The sequence below is a fragment of the Anomalospiza imberbis genome, chromosome 2 (assembly GCF_031753505.1).
Source record: "Anomalospiza imberbis isolate Cuckoo-Finch-1a 21T00152 chromosome 2, ASM3175350v1, whole genome shotgun sequence".
In the NCBI taxonomy this organism is placed as follows: Eukaryota; Metazoa; Chordata; class Aves; order Passeriformes; family Viduidae; genus Anomalospiza; species Anomalospiza imberbis.
In genome coordinates this window covers 90,956,191-90,977,819 of record NC_089682.1, presented here as the reverse complement: position 1 = coordinate 90,977,819, position 21,629 = coordinate 90,956,191, and the positions used below count along the sequence as shown (strand labels likewise).

General features: G+C 34.4%; 1 protein-coding gene across 4 annotated transcripts in view; it reads left to right on the top strand.

Moving 5' to 3' along the window:
* DIAPH3 (diaphanous related formin 3) overlaps window positions 1-21,629 on the top strand; it is a 205,633-nt gene that overhangs the window by 31,648 nt on the left and 152,356 nt on the right. For all 4 annotated transcript variants that reach the window (XM_068182285.1, XM_068182284.1, XM_068182283.1 and 1 more), the window contains 12 exons: window positions 1,558-1,688; window positions 3,795-3,869; window positions 4,034-4,103; window positions 4,478-4,614; window positions 5,067-5,172; window positions 14,852-14,962; window positions 15,395-15,513; window positions 16,220-16,336; window positions 17,532-17,650; window positions 17,770-17,834; window positions 18,439-18,543; window positions 20,785-21,117. In XM_068182285.1, the coding sequence (XP_068038386.1) occupies window positions 1,558-1,688; window positions 3,795-3,869; window positions 4,034-4,103; window positions 4,478-4,614; window positions 5,067-5,172; window positions 14,852-14,962; window positions 15,395-15,513; window positions 16,220-16,336; window positions 17,532-17,650; window positions 17,770-17,834; window positions 18,439-18,543; window positions 20,785-21,117 (1,488 nt within the window). The remainder of the gene's footprint in view (window positions 1-1,557; window positions 1,689-3,794; window positions 3,870-4,033; window positions 4,104-4,477; window positions 4,615-5,066; window positions 5,173-14,851; window positions 14,963-15,394; window positions 15,514-16,219; window positions 16,337-17,531; window positions 17,651-17,769; window positions 17,835-18,438; window positions 18,544-20,784; window positions 21,118-21,629) is intronic.

The window sequence follows — 21,629 nt, the reverse complement described above, 5'->3', positions numbered from 1 at the left end:
TCTCTGATAGGGGAGACTACACAGTGTGCCTGAGCAACCTGTTCCAATGCTATACCAGCCTCATGCTTAAGAAAAAAGAGGGAGGAGGGGAGAAGTTTGTGTTTGTCTTATGTTTAACCAATTTCTTGTATTTCAATTTGTTCTTGTCCTTTCACTGATAGGCTTCCCCTGAGCCTTCTCTTCTTGGGGCTAAACAATCTCAGTTCTACCAGCCTCTCCATGTATTAGAGATTCTCTTGTAATTGTGTCCACAGCTCTTTCTGGACTCATTCCAATATGTCCACGTCTCTCATGCTGGGGAGTCAGGAACTGGACACAGTTCTCCAGATGTCTCACCACTGCTTAGCTGAGGGGAAGGATCATCTCCCTCAACCAGCTGGTGATGCACTTACCTGTGGTCAACTTGTCATCCATCACAACTCCTATTTTCCTACAAGCCTACATTCCACCTGGTAGCCCAAGCACATGTTGGTGCATGGGTTTATTCCTCCTCAGGTTCAAGATTTACAGTTTTCTGTTGTGGAACTTCCTGAAATTCCTCTGCCCATTTTTCCTGTCTGTTGATGTCCCTCTGGGTGGCAGCTCAGCAGCCTGGTCTGTCAACCATGCTTCCTAGCTTTTAACTTCATTTCTTTGCTAGAAATTATTTAATCATCTACTTCATAGAAGAAAAGATTACATCTCAGTATTTCCTGAGGATCTAACAAAGGGATAAAACATCACTTGTATGAAACCAATATAACATAATAATAATATAATGAGAGCTATAATAATATAATAAGACTATCTCACCATTTACAATGAATAATTTCAAGTTATTATTGCACTGCAAGTCTAATTCTCTGCAATTACTGACTTTAGCCACTAGTTGATCAAGAACTATTTAGTAAGTCTCTTTGTGCAACATGACAGTTGTGGTTCTATTTTCAAAAAAAGGAGTCTTGCAATGAATTAACTCAAATCTAAGTTTTATGCACCATTGTATGCCTGCTTTTTTGAATTTAAATATGTTCTGTAGAAAATGTATCTATCCTTCATGTGAACTGGATATTAGGTGGACTAGACTTCTTATTTTTTGATGTCTGCAAGAATGTCTACTTCTGCAAGAGCAGAAGTTACTGCAGTAACATGCTGAGTGTTCTGGTATGCTGCTTCTTGGCTCTGTATGCTTATGTGAGTGCAGTCACCCTTCTGGACACGTGCCCTGTGGTCTCTTCAGAGGACCTCATAATAGGTTTTTTCTTCTGTTGAATATTGACTATTAAGGTGTTTGCAATGCATAGACAGAATCCATTCAATACAAAAAATTTATTTTTCTGAGCATGCATGATACATTTGTACATTTCATACCTGTTGTTTTTGTCTGCTGATAATAAATTTATTCATAAAATGACCAAATTTAGTCAGTATTTGGCAAATAGTAGATAGGCATCAGTTATGAGTTTACAGGTCTACATTATATATTTTTCAAGGAGCAGAAATGAAGCTTAGCCATTAATAAGCTATTTAAGTTCTATGTGCACCAAATAAAGAACAAGTGTATTTTCTGTGTTTCAGGGAAGTCTCAAGAACAGTAGGAAGATTTCTCCCCAAGAATTTATTCAGGATTTAAAATCTGGGTCAACGGATGAAAGACTAGTCACTTGCTTAGAATCTCTCCGTGTGTCCTTGACTAGTAATCCTGTCAGGTAACATCATTAGCGCATGTTGAAGAGATTAATCATATTCTAATTTCTTAATGGATTAAAATTAATGAATATGTAGATGTACATATCTCACAGTTTTCCAGTTAATGAGTATGTATGCAGTAGAGTGATTTTAACTTCTTTCTTTTTCATTGATTATGTATCCTCTGTAGGTCTGTTATTTTTAATAGAGTTGGCTGATCTATACAAGGTAATACTAAGAGAAGGTAAATGAAATGTAATGCAGAAGCAGTTCCCTTTTTTTTCTAGTGCTAAGTAGTCAATTGTTTTTCATTTTTATTTTTGAAATATTTTCTAAGTCTTTGATCTTCTAACTTATTTTTGTCAGGGTAATCAATAATGGGAGTTAGGCACCTTGGTGTAAGTTTATTTATATATTTCTAAATATATAAGTTTATATACATATAAATGTATATATTATTTCTAAATATATGTTTATATACATAAAAATGTATATATTACAAAATATAGAAATAAACATATATATTTACATATATATTTCTAAATGTGTGCTGCTGCTTCTGTTCAGTGTACTTTAAGCTTTCTTCCTTCCTTCCTTCTGGTATTTTTTTCTGTACCTGTAGGGCTTATGTATACAGAAGAAAGCACAACCTTTGTTTACCTGTGCTTTATTGAAGCAAGGTTAACTCAGCAGTAGTCACTGATAAGTCTTAATTTTGATTTGTTCCATGCAGGTTGATTTGTGAATGCTGACTTTATTTTATTAAACTGTATTTTTTCCTATTCTATTCTATTTACAGTCTTTTGTTTAGAGTTACCTTTTAAGACTATGGTTGTACACATGATTTGGGGAAACTGTTTAGAGTGTAGTTTAAGATAATGTAAATGAAATGTTGGGACATGATTAGAAAAGGATTGCACAACTTTCTTTTGTCTGTGTCTGGCTTGGTGGTGTGGGTCTTCTCTATGGGTATTTGCTTCTTCTATTAATTTGTTTCTGAATTGAGTTGTCTTATTTAGAATATGTAATGGTTTATGTGGAAAGAAACATCCTTTACAGTAGCCTGAGTTATTCTGACAAAGGGTTTTCAGTTAGTCTTTTTTGTAAATTGTATTTTTAGTTCACATAGAAAATCTAAATCAAGTGTTACTGAGTTGTTTGATCTCTGGTAGTTAGAAACAGGTATTGAAATCTATGATTTACTGCAAAAAGTTGTGTTTATTTCCCATCACTATAAAAAGAAAGCTTCTAAAAGGACAGTCTTGGTCACTAATCTTTAGGTAAATAATTTAGGTGTTTTGACCTCACAGTTGCCAGCACAGTTCATCAAAAGTGGTTCAAGTGATCTAGTGTACATATTATTACAGATAACTAGTTATATGCAACTATTTCTTCCCTTTTTGTGCAATAGTTGCAACAGGTTGAATTTCATTAAGAAGACATTTTTAAAAAAATACGTTGAAAATAGAGGCACTGATAACTTAATATTTTGTCAGAATGACAAAAAGCTGAGTGTTTTCTTTGGGCAGTGTAAGTAGTTTTTGTTCTCTTGTGGAAGCAGAGGTAAAGGCAGTAAGAATGCATCAGTACTTAGCTGATCATCCTCAGCTATTGGATGTACAGCAAGGATGCTGCACATAATTCTGCTAATACAAAATGTTCAAAGAAATGAATCTTGTAGGATTATCTTTAGGACAGATATGCCAAAAATAGTTGCCAGTTATTTGCCTAATCTGTTTCAGAATAAAACACCCATCAGAGAAAGAGAAAATCTATTTTCATAATATATTTACTTTTAGAACTAAAAAAAATCTGGTTTTCTCTTCCTGTAATTGTTAGTGCTGCTGTCAGGGTGGCGTTACTTGTATTTGATATCAAGGGATTTTGAGCAATACTAAACAGGACCATGAAGCATCTGTCTCATGAAGAAGCAGCTGGCCAAGTGTTTAACCTCATCAAAAGATGCCTTTGGTAGTACTTGAAATTTAAAATTTTTGTTGTGTTCTCTTGAAGATATTTTGGGTTTAACACCATCCAGTTATACCTGCTTTTATTTATGGTGACAGTTTTCTTTCACTGTGATTAGTCTTCGAAATGTCATTTTTTAAAAATGTCTTTCTCTCTAGCTGGGTTGAAAACTTTGGCGGAGAAGGTCTGGGAGTTCTGTTGGATGTTTTGGAACGATTGGTTGAGACAAAAAAGTAAGGATTTAATATAAAATTAGCTTTTCTAAATATAAATAAAATATAAATAGAATATAAATTATATATAATCTCTAATTATATATATAAATATATATATATAAAGTTAGCTTTTCTTAGTATTTAAAGAGCATTTATTTACACTAAATTTTTGATTTATTCAGTCAGGACAGACTTGTGAAAAGGAGTCAGCATAAAGTTATACAGTGTTTGAGAGCCTTCATGAATAATAAGGTATGGGATTTTATTTATTCTAGAAACTAAATTACTGCAGTTCAATTAGATAAGGTACCTGATGAGTATAAGTCCGTGCAATTTGGTGAAGTGGTGGGTTGGTCAGTTGTGGTTTGAAGTTCTTTCTGTCTGCCAGAAGTCTGCCACTTTCTCTCTGAAATATTCAAAGACAATAATGTAAACTTTTGATGCTGTTATATGCCCTTCTTACAGAATAAGTAACCTATTTGGCACTTTTCTCTCATTTATTTTTTTTTATTATTTCACAGACTAAAATGTCATTTGAAATACCTACTTGAGGGAAATGGTGTCATTACTAGGTACTTGATGGTCATTTGGATTCCTTCCCTTACAAATGTTCTTCTGTTGTTTAGTATGGGTTGGAAAGAATTTTGGGAGAAGAGAGGAGCCTTTTGTTGCTGACCAAAGCAATTGATCCCAAGCAAACTAACATGATGACGGATATAGTTAAACTCTTATCTGCAATGTGCATTGTTGGAGAGGAAAACATGTAAGTACTGTGTTTATGCAATAAATAGTAAGGTAATATTACAATATCCCAAATTATAGTTATATCTGAATGAAATGATAATAATTTCAATTTAAGTTTTAAAGTAATATCTGTATTATATTGTCAGTTTTCAGGATACCTTTGTGAGTTTTTTTATCATAGGCATATCAGTGAGTTTTCTTTTTCACGTATGGTTGTACTGGTTAGATGGAAATAGTTATGCAGCAATTCTTTTGTTTAATATTTATTAGCATACTTTTTTTAACCCTCGTAATCCAGTAAGTTATCCTTTGGTTACAAGAAGCTCTAAAGGCAACAAGTATTGCTTAAACCTCTTAAATTTGTTTACAAGAAATTAAGGCAGGTGAATAATTTGGCAACATGGCTTTTAAGATAGCAAATAAATAAGTATAAATATCTCTCCTGAGTGAAATAATACTCTTTTTGCACAGCCTTGAAAAAATATTGGAAGCTGTAACAGCAGCAGCAGAGGAGAGGAATGTTGATAGATTCTCTCCTATTGTAGAAGGTCTTCAGGATAACTCAGTTCAGCTGCAAGTAAGTAATTTTTTTTTTTTTTAACCACTGCAACAAGTGAAAATAAAATGACATGTTTTTCTGGACTGAACAAGTCATTACAATAAAAAGGAGTAGGGGTGCTGTTTCAAACTGGGGTCAAATTTTGGAATATTGTTTATCATTTTGTCTTTTAAGGTGTGGTGTGGGAAGATTCAGCCTGGAAACATGGGGGTATTTCAGGTCAATTTGTTGATTTCTCTTCACTGAGATCTTAGCTTTGAGAGTTAAAAGACAGTATATATTTAAAACAAAAGATAAGTCATGTGTTTGGATGCAAAAAGATCATATAACTTCTGGAAATATTAGTTGAAATTGAATATTGATAATAATAAAAAACCAAGTTTTTAGGGAACTGCAATTTATAAATAATGTGTTAAATCATTGGGAGGTCTGTACCTCATGCTCACCTTATGATATCACAAAATTGCACTCAGAGGGTCTGAGGAAAGAAAACTTTCACCTTATTTTCATTTTGCTTCAGTTGGATGTAGAGTTTACTGCAGGAAGGAACAAAGTATTAACTTTATTTGAATGATCATTATAAATCATTGTTCTGAGAGTGTAGATGTGAACTCATTGATATTCATGTAATCAGGTTGAACTGAGAGCTGTTCATAATTTAAAATCTTTAAGATCTTCTACTATCTTGCTTAGCATATTTATTTGCTTATATAAGATATATTTCTACTTGCTTAAAACATATTTTGGCTTAAACTGCAAATCTTTATTCTTATTCCGTGTCTGTTTCACTATTCTATTCTAAAGCTTCAAGCCTTCTCCAAGGTCTTCAGTCAAACACTGTATCCATCTCTATCTCTGAGCTTGTATGTTTGAGGCCTTGGTAGCTCTCTATGCTTGCATTTCCCACATCAATTCTTTGTTACTATTACAAAAATAGTAAAAGATTAAAGTTTGAAAGAAATGCTTGCATTACTTAGCTTTTGTATTAGTTTATGTCTGACAATAAAAGTTGCTGTTTGTCTCATTTGTCTCACAGAAAAGCTAACCATAAAGGAATATTTGCAGGTGGACAATTTTTTGTAGTTCAATTTTGCCAGTACCAATGGAATTCTCTTTTGAAAAGTTGTCCCTTCTTCCTTACCCCTTCTCTTTTCTAATCATAGACTGGTTTGGCTTGGAAGGACCTTTAAAGACCATGTGCTTCCAACCCAGCTACCATGAGGGGGCATCTTTTCACCAGACCAGGTTGCTCAAGGCCTAGTCCAATTTCACCTTGAACACTTCCAGGGATGGGGCATCCACAGTTTCCCTGGGCTATCCATGAATTTTATGGAATTTCAAAAAAATTCTGAGATATAAATTTTTTTTTAAATATTAATGATTCATTAATCATTATTTGATTCATTGATTCAATACTTTAGATCACAAAAATATTTTTTCAATTCCACAATGTTGTATCTAAGTTAAGAGAATTCAAGAGTCTGTGTAGAGCATGTACAGATTTGAGGACAACCAAGTTGAAATTAGGAGGATGTTGTTTTGAGTGTAATGCTGAATTTTTAGGGCTTCTGTATATTTGCATCTCTATAGATTTAATGAAGGAAAAAACTACTGTAGATTTAATACAGAAAAAAGTTACTATCTGTAACTTCCTTTTCTTTATAGTTGAAAGTGCATGTGAAACTCCCCTTAAAGCAGGCCATTGCTCTATTTGAGCCATCAGGCAGGTTAAGTTAATCCTTTAAATTTACTCTAAAATTTACTCTAAATTAAACCTCTTGTTTAACCCATGATGGGTACCCACTGTTTGCAGGTGTGCTCAGCTCCATGAGCAAGATACCACTGGTGAGATAACCAAATCAGTGCAGAAAACTTCAACTGAGTTACCTATGCAGTAACAATTTGAATTTTTCTAGGACTACTCTTAAGATATTAAAAACTTTTGTTTCTACTAGTTATTCCTTCTATCAATTGGACTATACCTCCATCTGGTATTTTGTTATCCTCGATTATAGAAGATAGAAGCATTGTTAAAAATGAGAATTTACTCTAAATGTTACCGTTGCAATACTTCTTCTAAAATACTTATGCTAAATATATTTATTTGGCTTGCTGAGAGTGTTAGCCTGAAGTTCCTGCAAATAGGTAATGCTTTGCCTTTTATTTTGCTATATCTTGTGTAGACATGGAAACTCATTAAAAGTTCTTCTCTCTTTATTTTTTTTTTAGTTAAACTTTCATTAAAGTATGTTCCTTCTGCTAAAAGGCTTTTTGATATTTACTTTTTCAGACTTCATAAATGGTTGCTAGATTTCTATTTTTTAAGACCGGAAAAATCAAGCCTCCTCATGTGAATCAGCTGTAAACTTTTCTAACAATGACATTGACCTGGTGGTTAATTTGACAGGGTTTTAATGAGACAGAAGTTTACAGTTGTCAGTTACTTGGCATACTTGCCTTGATTGTCTGCTTGATGTATGTATGCTTGCTTTGTGGCAGTTCAATTTGACACTAACAACTGACCTTTTCAATTTTTAATTGACTTAACATTTCTGTTACTAGAAGACTGAATACATAAAAGGCCCCAGTAGGGTGATTTTTGTATTTTTATTAAAAGCTCTGTCTATTTTTTGCATTTGTTGAATGCAAAAGATGTTCTATCTTTCATAAAATCTAAAATTATGGAAAGCATACTTAATTGATTTTGGTTCAAGACAAGATTAGTAGTATTATTCTGAACATATAACTACAGCCAGTAGTAGTATTAAGTTTCTGGTTTTGTTAACGTAAATGTAGTTCAACATCTTAAGCCTAAAAGGCATACAGGGCAATCTGGTACCTTGTGTATTTATGATGACAACTGGAAAGTCTAATACTTTTCTTGTTCAAGTCATGGAGGCAGGAAATACAGTTCTTCTGACACAACCCATTTTGATATGTAAGAATTTTATGAAACAACAGCAACTTGTTTGTTGCCTATTTCTCATTCTTCTAGGAGAAGCATATGAGTGCTTGTACTCTCTAATCATCACCTTCCACCACTGCTTCTCAAGCAGGTGGTTTAACTAACAAGAGAGTGCTATTCTTCCATGAAGATCTAGTTGCAGATGCCAGCTCCTTCTAATTTTCCACTTAAGACTGAGAAGAGGAACAATGGTGAAACAAAGCTGCAATTTTTCCTTTCCTGGTTAAGTTCCTGAAAGATAAATACTGCTCATCCCTGTGGAAACATGCAGGTTCATGTGTATCCTAGGAGAAGTGTTTCAGTGACAAAGTAAAAGACCCTATGTATTCACCAATAGTCTTATCCTCCTAGTGGTTTTAATTGTCAGGGAATACCATTTAATCTTTATACTTTAATAATATGAGTATGTGAGATGGCTGTGACATTTTGGTTTGCTGAATAACTTGGTGATTCTTCATTGCTCTGTGCTAATGAGGTCCTTTCCATAACTACTTATGTAATAGGGTCAATCAGAACAAAGCTTACCTTACCTAAATGTCAAGACTGCACAAACTAATTTCAAACTATTGTGATCTTGTGTGATTTAAGTATTTTATGCTAACTGCTAGGTATTGAATTAGTTTCACTTGTAGTATGATTTAAATGTTTTTGATCTACTATCAGGTTCCTGCTATTGCCTTTATCTTTAGTCCTTTAAAAAGTTTTTAAACTTAGAAAAAACATTTGTGATCTAATTTACTCAAATCTAGATGTGTAAGCAATGTGCCTTGCTTAGACTTGTTTTTCTTTCCTCTTGTATAACTTTTTCTCATTCTGCTTTTTGTAGGCTTGTGTTTGGGACTTACACTATTACTTTGTATTCCTAAACAAATAAATAGTTAGCTAATATTATCCAATGGATCATTGTCTTGTTTGTTTCAGGAAGGCTAAAGTATGTTCTAGTTCTGAACTGCAATTTAATTCCCACTTCATCAAATTTGACAAGAAATACTAGAATAGCAGTACATCTTACTGATTAATTTCTTGCTTTTCATAGCTGTATCATGGCTCTGTTTGAGTAACACGTGCACATGTACTGTGTCAATTTGGCAAATTAAAATAAAATAATATTTTTTTGGATACAATTACATCTTGAGATATCCTTTCATTGAAATTGCCTTGCTATCTCAAAGATAAAGCTATAGTTTGCTCTTGATCAGGATTTTCATACTAGTACTTTTTCTCTGATTGACTCTTCACTGATAGTTTAAATCATCTGTGATAAATGCTGTTTCCTTGCTTAACAGTCCATTCACATAGTGTTTTGAAGGAAAACATACTGTGTTTTAAACTGCTGTCATAACAATGACAAAGATTCCAAACTGTATATAATCAAACAACATGAAGTTGAAATGTAAATGTAACCTTGTAGTACTGGACTTTGGTACTGACTCTATAGCAGTGAAGTCTACAATCATTGAAATGCTTCACTGATGTTAACAGGAGAGCAGGTGTTGGTGGCAGCTGTCAGTGCACTGAATTAACTGGTTTTGAATGGCACAACTAATTGAATCCAGAAAATGCAATTAAATGAAAGATTTTGTACTCCAGAGAGATGAATTGGAGAAGGTATAGCTTGTTTCAACTAAATAAGATCAAAATTAGAGGAAGTAAAAATTTTCATCTTGGCTGCTGAAGGAGAAGACAAATACTCATAAAGTGGATCCATACCAAAATAAATACAAAAAGCTTTAAGAATAAAGCCTGTACTCAGATAATAAGACAATATATTCTGTAAGGTTTTATTGCGGTAAATTTAACTGGTTTGGCTGCTTGCATTTTAAACCACTTGTGATGTCCAAATTCTTCTGTTGTGACATTTTATCTTGTGCAGTTTTTGACCCTAAAAAATACACCTGGTATTCAAAGCCAAGGATTTAATTTTTAGTCTGAGTGATAGTGGTCTAATAAAATTGCTCTCGGTAATGCTAACACTTCTCCACCCCATCCCATACCTATGCATTTCTCTGCTGCATTTGATTTACGGTCATATTCTATCCACTAGTTACAGAATGTTGTAATAGTAAACTTTATGCCAGAGACTTGTACAAGGCTAAGAAAAATGTACAATTAGTGGAGCAATAGTGATACTGTTACTAGACAAATCCTGTTGCAACTAAATAAGCCAAAACTGAGCTCCAGACAGGCAAGCCAAGTCTCAATGAAGTCTGAGAGGATTGGAAGCATGTGGTGTTAGCTTCATACAAAACCTGTAGCCTGTTATTAGCAAAAATAAGTGGACTACAAGGCCATGTGCCCTGAACAAGACTGTAGAGGACTACAGACAAATATTCAATACAAGGAGCTTTTTCTGTGTTCAGAAGTGCTTGGTTGTGCAGCAGAACCTCTCATCTCTGTTGGTTGCTGTTGAGACAATTCCTGGAAGATTATATTCAGTCTACTTTTGAAAAGTGGACTGGGCACCTTAGCTGGTTTCAAAATTTTTGGTATTGTAGTGTCGGCATTTGGATGTAAGAGAATTATACTATCTGTATTTATCTTTTGGTTGTTGTAATTTCCTTTGCTGGGGTTAGCACCCTTCATTGTTACGTAGTGTAGAGTGGTGCTTTGACAGTAACAAACATACGAGTAACTCTCAGGAAAAACTACTTGCGCAGAAACAGGCTTGAAGAGTAATACAGAGGTTTTGTTTGAATTTGAAGAAAATAATTGATAAGTTAACAAAGTCCTATTTTCCCCTAAGTTTCTAAAATACTGTAGACATACATACAGAAGCAAATTGTATAAAATGAGGGGAATAACACATTTCAGGAAGGAGAAGCATCACAAGAATTGTTCTGACAGGCACTACAAAGATGAAAAATCCGCTGTGACAGTTAAAGGCTCAAATTGTTATCTATTTAGCAGCTTTATAAGAAGATATGAATAACCAAGGGTTGTTTCTTATTTATAACTTCAAAGAAGCCCCAAATTGGGAAGGCTTTCTCCAGGAAACATACTTTATTTAAGGCAAAACAGTCAATGTTGTGGTATTGTTAGTTATATTCCTATTTAACTGAGTTCTTTTAAAGCTGAGTGCTACTAATGTGATGCCAAATACACCGTTAAGTATATTCCTCTTTGATATGTGAGGTTATTTATTTTTACTCATCAGGTGATGATCGAATTGCTCTCACTGTAAAGATATGGAGAAAGGACAGGAACAGGCTTTCATTGCCTTGCCAAGTCTGTTAAATACTTTACTAACAAAACATACAAAGGCAGACTGACAGTGAGGCCAGGGGGAAAACATTGGGAAACATTACTTCAACAGAATTTATTATGACATAATTTTTGAGCCAAAACCAAATTTTAAACATCAAATTCAATATTATTTATTACTAGTAGAATTTTTGATTTGGCTACTTAGCATGCTGTTTTCTACATTTTTCTGAATTGTTTTGATATTTTGCAAACTTGTTTAATTTTTTGAAGTCCAGACTTGAATTGGAGCATTCTTGCCTGCTCCTTGGGCCTTTCAAACGCCTTTCATTGATTCATGAAATATGATTTTGCTTTGCAAAGCCATTTATTTATACTGTCTATTTATTCATATTACATTTTTGTATTACTCATTAATTTTATTCTCAACTATACAAAATGTATTTCTACTGTAGAAAAAGTCAAACTTGCTAATCTGTAGTTTTCCAGATCTTCCTGGAAATGGCCTTTTAAATGTCAGTATAATTTCTGCTATCGTCATTTTCTTCAGTGTCAAGATGCATTTCAGTATAAACTTGGATGTAATAGCAAGTAGAGTTATTTTGTCCTCAATTTTTTTAAGGCTTTGAATCTTTGAAGAGTGAATGCTCTTTTGTTACTTTTCATGTTGGCTTGGTTCTCTGAGTTCTTCTGCCACTTTTGAACTGTTTTGTCTCTGTTCTACTTTATGATATCCTTTCAAACACCAGTATGACAAAGCGAATGCAAAGTGAAGTTGCTGTTTGTGTTGCTTTGTTTTCATTGGACACTTCTTTACACCATGTTCTTTTACTGACCCTAAGATTCTGTTGTTGTCTTCCTTTTGTTATCTTTGAGGAATTGGATGTGTTAATCATAGATGCTTTTTGCAAATTATCCTTCAAAGTTCTTTGTTGATACGTTTTCATGTTTGACTGGTTAGTTTTGATTGCTCCTACCCTCCACTGGTGGTGTATTATTTTGTTTAGGTGTTCTAACTTGATTATTGTCTAACACTGGAGTAAGTTACAGAAGTCTATCTTAACACTTATGCAGTTGATTTAAATAATACTTTCGAGTCCTGTATGCAGTTTTGGGTAACACAATATAAGAAGGACATAAGACTGTTAGAATGTGTCTAAAGGAGGGCAGTTAGGATGGCAAAGGTCCTTGAGGGGAAGCTGTATGAGGAGCAGCTGAGGTCACTTGGTCTGTTCAGCTTGGAGAAGAGGGAACTGGGGAGACCTCATTGCAATCTGCAACTTCCTCATGAGAAGAGGAGGGGCAGACATTGATCTCTTCTCGCTGGTGACCACTGACAGGACCCAAGTGAATGGCCTGAAGCTGTGTCAGGGGACATTTAAGTTAGATGTTAGGATTTGGTATCAGTTTTTCACCCAGAGGTTGTTTGGGCACTAGAGCAGCTCCCCATGGAAGTTGTCACAGCACTAAGCCTGTCTGAGTTAAAGAAGCATTTGGACAATGCTCTCAGGCACAAGGTGTGATTCTTGGGACTTCCCTGTGCAGGGCTGGGAGTTGGACTTGATGATCCTTTTGAATCCCTTCCCACTCAGGACATTCTGTGATTTTATATATTTAATTTAGTATGATTTTCCTTATTTATGTCAATAAAATAATACCAATAGTTTTCTATTATTATGCAAATATATATATTTGCATGTACTGAATTTCATAGAAGTTCTGAGGGAATAGAAATTAGTTTCAGCTCTTTCTTCAAGTAAGAAGGAACAAAGCTTGTTCTTTCCTTCCTTCTATTACTGTTTTCAAGTTATTGTTGATGCAGGGCGACACAAGGTATGTAGTATGACAAAATAACCTAAGAATAAATGCCGTTGTGACAGCTTTTATCCAGGAGAGGTATTGGATGGGTTAGGACAGTGGATCCAACCATGGCATCCTTCCTTGAGCATTCTTGTCCTTTCAGATATCTCCAGAAGCTGAAAAGATGGTCCTAACTCCTAGTGCAGAGTTGTGGGGCCCTTGAGGTTCTTTTTTCAAGTGACTCCAAATACCGTCATTTATAGGTTTGGGTGGAGAATACCTCATGCTTAATTGGGTCATTCTAACCCTTGGTCCCTAAAAACCTGCTGTAGCTCAGAGTCTGCTTGATTTTCTCAGCAGGTTCACAGCTCTCCCATTAACAGATTGTTTACATTTGTTACATCTCTGTTCTCATAACTAAGCTGTTCTCTTCTAGTGTTAGCTAGTAAGTTCATCTACATAGAGTAACACTGCAGTCAAACAGGCCTAAATTATGCTAATTGCCATTCGCCTCCATAACAGCTCAGTTGAAATAATATATACAGCTACTCTCATGCTTACATATTTTGCAGTAGGATAAAGATGAGATAATGGTTGTGGTCTGTGCTGTTATGTAATCTTAGCATGTTCCTTCTGGAAACCTAAAAGGTGTTATTGTTTCTCACAATCTGTATCAAAGTAGCTTGTACATCTTAGTACATAGTTGTTCTTGTGACCATATGTAAATTCAGTACTCAGAATTATGCATACTTTGAAGATGACTGGGATAGCATCTTTCCAGTGTCGCCTTTTGCCTATGGCATAATGTATCATCATTTTTTAGACTATACAGCAAAAGCTTTTTTATGCTTTACAGCAAAGTATTTGAACCAGATTGCTTTAATTGTTGACATAGTATGTAAGGTCCAAATAGAATTATAATGGTCTGGTGCTTTTAAAAAGCCCTTAAAATGCTGAAATTACTTGAATAACATATTTTTTGTAAACTGAAGCAAAACATGCAAACAATAAAGGGTGGGGGGGGGAAAGGAAATAATGGCTCTTTTCATCTGTATTAGAGATAAACAGTAAGTTGCCATTGTTCTAAAGGCTTGTGAATCTGGACAGTGAATTCCTGCTGCTCCTGGCTATGGGTTTTCAAGATGAGTCTCTTGATTTTTCAGAAGAGGGTTTGCTCAGTAGTTGGCCTGATTCTTTCTGAAGGTGTGATTCCCATGAAGTATTCTGTAATGCTTAGTATGCTTAAAGAATGACTATTTCAAAAACAAGTGGAAAAAAACCCCATTCTGTTCTTCAGGCTCAGTTTAATTTACTCAGCATTAAAAAAAAAAAAAAAATCTGTTTCACTGTACACAGATTGTATTCTGTCATTCTGTCACTAACTTCTTATATATATGTATAGATAAATGTATATTTGCAATGATTTTTATATGTCCATTATTGTGCTTTATCTGCTAAAGTTCATTGGCTAAAGGAACTTGATATTTGTATAAAATTACAAAATTCAGTGGAGTGACAAAATATTTATTTTTCATGGAAATTTGTGAACTAGAGTTTGATATTTATAGCTCATGTGGCTGATCAGGAATTTAAGTAGCTTACTTACAAGATTATAGTAGTTTCATAATTAGAAATGATGTAATGCCTAATTATTCATTTGTTGTATCTTTTTGATTGTGATGCATATTGAAATCTAAGAAATAAGATAGTTTATTATTTACTCTATTACAGGTAGCTTGCATGCAGCTCATCAATGCTCTCGTTACATCTCCTGATGACTTGGATTTTAGGCTTCACATCAGAAATGAATTTATGCGCAGTGGATTGAAGGAGATATTGCCAGTAAGCATCTCGTCTTCTCTCTTTGCATTACTGTCTAAATTTTTTAATTATTTGAGCCTGAGAGTGGGAATGGGAGAACAAGTTCTAATAAATTATGCTCAAAGGCATTTTATTAAATTTGGGAAAGACCAGTCAGGTATGAGAAGCGGCCTTAAAATAAAAATGAAATGGTGAAATGTGCTCTCTGAGCTTTATTCTGATTTTATTCTGATTCCTCAGCATTTTATGATTTTGCTTAAGAACATGTGATGCACTGTTGTGCAAAAATTTTAAGCTAGCCTGAAGTTACATTTACTTTTTGAATATTTAACTTATGTGTTCCTGTAATTTTAAACTTTTAACTAATACAGACTTATGGGATTTATTAAAAAGATACATTTATTTACATATGGAAATGCTAATTTTTCAAGCCTTTGTACTGTTTCTTTGCAGCAACTACAATGTATAAAGAATGAAGCACTAGATATTCAGCTGAAAGTGTTCAATGAGCATAAAGAAGAAGACATGATTGAATTCTCTCATCGTTTAGAAGATATTAGATCTGAACTAGAATATCCTTTTGAGAGCTGCTATGATCTTTGCTTATGTCAGAAATGGTGTGGCCAGCAGGAGCAGGACACTGATCATTGCCCTGTACTGGGCACTGGTGAGGCCGCACCTTGAATTCTGTGCTCAGTTTTGGGCTCCTCACCCACAAGAAGGACATGGAGGGGCTGGAGCACAAGTCCTATGAGGAGCAGCTGAGAGAGCTGGGGTTATTCTGGAGAAGGATGCTCAGGGGGACCTTGTAGCTCCCAATGACTACCTGAAAGGAAGTTATAGTGAGGTGGGGGTCAGTCACTTCTCCCAAGTAACAAGTGACTGAATGAGAGGAAAGCGTCTCAAGGTGTGCTGTATGAGGTTTAGATTGGATAATAGGAAAAATTTCTCAGAGAAGGGGTTGTCAAGCACTGGAATAGGCTGCCCAGGGAAGTGGTGGAGTCCCCATCCCTGGAGATACTTAAAAAGATTTCTAGATGAGGCATGTAGTGGCATGGCTGAATGGTGGACTTGGCAGTGCTTGGCTAATAGTTGGACTCGTATTCTTAGAGGTCTATTCCAACATAAATGATTCCATGATATCAGCAGGACAAACATGAAGAAAATGAAGCATATAATGAATATTTTTTTACTATAATTTCTGTTTAAAAAAGTTATCAGTAAACATTTGACTGAAATTTTTTGATTCTTTATTATTATTCTCCTTAACACTTTCACTGAAGTAAATGATGTTTACAACATGGTGTGGAATACAGTTAAGGACACTAGTGCTGAAGGATATTTTCTTTCTATTCTCCAACATCTTTTGCTGATAAGAAATGATTACTTTATCCGGTACGTTTAATGCTGTGTTAAATGTTAATTATGGATTCTTTTTTTATCATTCAGTCATTAATAGAATATTTCTTCCATAAATTCAATGGTAGGTTTTAGTCTTTCTGTGTGGATTGTAATTTGTGAACTCGTGTTTAAAAGAATCAACTTGGAATCAGTAATGCCATCTATATGTTTTTATCTTTTCTGCTTAGTGTATAATTTTATTTTATAAACATAGAAAACTATTTTTGTTAAGAGCTGGGCCTTTTTGATTGCAAGTATAAGTGATCAGGAGAGATGTCTGGTAAATCATGGTAGTAGCATTATAATTTTGTGGTGTATTTGAGTCAAAAGACAAAATCAAGTATGCGAAGAAATGCACTTTATATAGAAATCTGAACGGATGCCTAATTTAGAGTAACTTTTGGGTTGGAATTGAGTATTTTCAGTATACATTATAGGTCAGTGTAGATATGTTTGTGTCTCCTGGAAAATTCATCAGATAAATTATGGGGAAACAGTTAATAAAACTATAGTGTTTCAAGCTGACAAATGCTTTCCTTCCAAAACTCTTGTGTTGTCTTTGAGGAAACACTGGAGGAACAAGGTATGAACTGAACAGGAGCCATCTGTTTTCTGCACCACGTTCTGCATAACCTTGCATTTCAGGCAAGGTCTAGCACAGATGTACGTTTAAAGGTTAAGGGTGCTTGCCTGCTATGGGTACATCTGTGCTAGTCCTCTTCCACCTGAAAAGGTTTGACTTCACAGCTTGCATGTTCTGGGCAAGTGACCCAGCTGTCATACCCCCTGGCATTTTAGAACAAGGTGTTTTTCATTCCTTGTACTGAAGCAGGGCTGCAATGCACTTGTACTTACAAAAGTCACAAAACTAGTGGAATCAAACTGAAGGAAGAGCATTTTCTTTTTTGAGAGGAAGCAGGAGGTGGTCTTTCCTTCCCATATTGCCATAAGGAGTGAGATGTAGATTTTGTGATACAAGAATTGTTTATCTTCAGGGCCACTGTTTTTTCAGGCTCTTTGTAAACTCTTTTTGTGTAATGAACTGCCAAATGTAATTTTCCTTTGAAACTTCTACCTTTCTATGGAAACAAATCAGCCCAAAGCTTTTGACTTTACTTTGTTCATTGACAAGATTTTAAGTATAGATTGATTAGTAAATATCTGTAAAATGGCTCCTCTCTGTCTTTAGTCCACAGTATTTCAAATTAATTGAAGAGTGTGTGTCTCAGATAGTGTTACATCGAAGTGGAACAGACCCAGATTTCACGTATCGTAAGAGATTAGATATAAATTTCAGCCACTTATTAGGTAAGTACTGTGTTTGGAAATGATTACAGCATCATACTTCATTATATGAAACGGAATAGTTGATTAAGAATCTTATGTTTTCTGCGTATGTGTAACTGTGCTTGTTGATTTTTTTCAAGATGTTTGTGTAGATAAAGCAAGATTAGAAGAATGTGAAGAGAGGGCTTCTGAACTTTCCAGAAAAGTAAGTCATTTTTACATCATGAGATCATAAGATGGACATGGGATTACTTAATAGATTAATGAATGGCATAACTGAACCATGGCTTAGTTCTTAACTTCAATTTACTATTAGTTGTGTGTTAAAGTGGGAATTTGGATGCTCCTTGTAGGCTAGGAAGCCAAGTGGTGTAAAGTAGTTAACCTTAACTGAGAATCTTTCTACTATTTAAGTTTTCGTGTACAACTCTTCCAAAAACCAATTGAATATTTTATTTCAACAGTTATCAGTTTCCCTAATGAAGTAAACAGTGGGAGAATAAAAACAGACTCCTTCATATCTACAGACTGTATTACTGTACTTCCATGACTTTTAAGCTACTCTGTGTAATACGAACTTAATATACATTAAGTCTTTATGCCATTTATATAATAAAGACCTGTAGTGGTGATTCAGATGATTCTTCCACTCAGCAGACACATGGAAGTTGGAATAGCAGACATGTATCCTTGGTATTGTTATCACGTGAGTTTTAACAACCACAAAAGGAAAAGTTGGAATTTAAAGAAACCATGCAGAACTGACTGGTACCAACAATTTTCTTTTTTTTTTTGTCCACTTTTCTTAGTTTGAAAAGGATTTTGTAGTTCATCAGGAGACCCAGGCTCTGCTGCAAAAAAAAGAGGAAAGAATCAATGAACTTGAAACAGAATTACAAGCTTTTAAATCACAGGTAAAAGACAGTATAAATGAATGTATGAAATAATGTTTTTGAAAGGGACTTCCTTTTGCATCTTCTTCAGATTCTGATAGTACTGTTGAGAGTTTTTTCAAAGAATCTTTGTTATCGATTATTATTGAATGTTAGTTTCCTTTATTTCTGTTTTATATAAATAATTGTAATGTGACATTAATTAGCTGTGAGTTCCCAGATGATTCTTTTATGCCTGAGCTCAGTTAATTAAACTAGTTTCTTAGATTTCATTTGGGTTTTGCTTTCAGAGTCATAGATTTCCTAAGTAATTAAGCACATAGGGTAATAAGTCTTATGCTTTTAGATTAGCATTCATCATTGTGATCTTTATCCCTGCACAGGAAATTACTTATTATGCAGTTTGCTATACTGAGGCCTTACCATGGATATCCAGCAGTGAAAGAAATAACCTGTGCCTGGATAAGAACATTTCCTGATAATTTTTCAATTTTCAAGCTTAAATAGATATTTGAAAATGTGATGGAGAGGAACAGTGCAGATTTTTTTGAGAATAATACTTGAGTTACTTGTAACTACTTCAACTCTTAAATCTATGTAAGGAGACTGTGTGACCAAGTGATTTTTCCTGTGTCTTATTTTTGTGAATAAGAAGAACAGTCTAAAAATGCCTAAAGAAGAAAGCATCAGAAATACATGCTTTATAGGGGTTTATTTTAATACTTCTGAGGATTTTAAAAAATATTTATTGGCTTCTTTAATTTTCTTAGTGAGGAAAATTAATTTAGCTCTGCTTTGGTCTATTTAGAAATGTCATTCTAATTCAAGTTTCTGGTCAAAATTAATTGTTATTGTCAAAGTCAAACATTTAACAAAAGCAAAAAATTGTTGCATTCTAAAAAACCAAATATAGTAAGAGTGGCACATCATTCATTAATAAAGTACTTTTTTGTGTGTCTCTGGATGTCATGCTTAAATACTTTGTGTAAGTGAAATTGGTTTTCTCCCTTTTTTACTTTTTCTATTATTCACTGCATGAAATACAGCTTTTTTTTTTACATGCAGACAGAGAGCATAACATATGATTCTGCTCACTAATTTTCATGCCATGAATTATACCACTGTTGTTAATAGGATACAAGAAAAGTTTTGTAAATGTCAGGTAATTGATTACTGCAACTTTGGCTTCCATATGGCATCAGTTGCTACTTAGCATGTTGACATCTACCTCTAATACTACTTTTTTCTCTGGTCTCTTTCCTTTACTCTCTTCTTGCAACTGGTATGTATTGATGTATTTCTTTCATTTCTGGAGCCCAACTGTTCAGTGTCTATTTGTCAATGTAAACAATGCTTATACTCAGAAATTCAAAACATTATCATGCTGTTGTGCATGCTTTTGTATTTATTGATATTCATCTATTTCCTTTTAGAAATTTTATATCTTTTGCATATTGTATTTCCTTTAATTTTCTAAAATAATCAGTTTCAGCTCATAGTTAGTTGGAGAAGTAATTAGTGTTATCACCAGTAGGTAGATAGTTCTTATTTATTCTTTTGTTGTTTTTGTCAGATACTTTCTCATTTATATTTGCAGGCCTATGATAGAAGTTCTTCAAATAGTAGTAGTAACTCTATTAGACTTTCTGAAGTCCTAATCCTATTTTGATACATTATAGATGTCATTTCTATATGGAATAATAAGCTAGTATGTGAGGAAGCTTAATTTTTTGGAAGGATATTTTTTCATTATTGCTTCATGTTTTCAGTTCTGTAGAATGAGAATGCTCCTACATTGAAGATACCTGGTTTTCAATAGAATTATTTATCTCTTCAGATTTTCTGTTACGTACTTGGAATGTTTCTCTGTCATCTGTAGGATGAAAACAACAGAGACTAGGAAGTTCCTTTCTTTTTTTTTTTTTTTTTATTTGAGCTAAACTGTTGTAGTCTAGACAAGATCTCAGGATATCTATCATACCCTTTGTAGCTCATGGTCAGTGAAATACAAAAAGTGGGAAACCCCATTTCAGTTTGTCATTTTTGGCATGCACCCCCCAGGTCTGAATGTCTGCTTCAAATACTGACACTTCCAATCATGAAATCAAAAGCACATTGGGCTCGTTATCATCCTTATTTGACTGTTCTATACAAGACAAATGGCATTGACTTTGGCTTTCTGGATTTAATCTATAAACTATGATTTTTGCAGCATTTTGTTGGTAAAACTGTGAAACTGAATAAGAATATTTTCCTTATCAGTATGGCTCTGTGCCACCTGGTTTTCTGCCATCAACTCATGGAGATGCATCTGTTGTTCCACTGGAAGGTGCAGGACCACATCAATTTCCACCCCCTCCTCCACCACTGCCTTCTAATGGAGCAATTCCACCACCACCGCCTCCCCCTCCTCCTCCACCACTTCTGAATAGCTTGGGAGCTCCTCTGGGTTTTGGTGGTGCTCCTCCACCACCGCCTCTACCAGGCCTGCCTGGAATACAGTGGTCTCCGCCTTCCTGTACTTTGCCATTTGGAATGAAGCCTAAAAAAGAATTCAAACCTGAGGTTACCATGAAAAGACTCAACTGGTCTAAGGTAGTGTTGATTAATGACAAATGCTTGATGTAAAATCTGACATTGAACTTGGGGAAAATAGATTGTCAGAAGTAAGACTAGATAAGCAATTTATACATTAGTTAAATTTTGTAAGATAAGAATACTTTCTGTCTTTAGCTTTTCATTGTTTTTTGAAAACTGGGTTTCATTAACCCATGAATCATCTGGGCAAATATCTGTTGACTTTATGAGATGTCTGAAAAAGTCATTTCTGGTCTAGAATAAAATAACCTTGATAGCAGGATGCTTCTTATGCTTCCTGAGTCCTATTATGCCTCATTTTTCAGCAGACTCCTTATGTTGGATCAATCACTGAACTATTCTGATAGCTATACGGTTTCCAAACAAGTGTCTTGAATCTGTCTAGCCTGGACTGGAAAGGAGGAGTGCAGGTCTCTCCATTTGTCTGTAGTACTTCAATATACTTACATAAATGTACTTACATAAATTTAATGGCTGATAAAATACAGACTGAATTTGGCGTTTGTTTG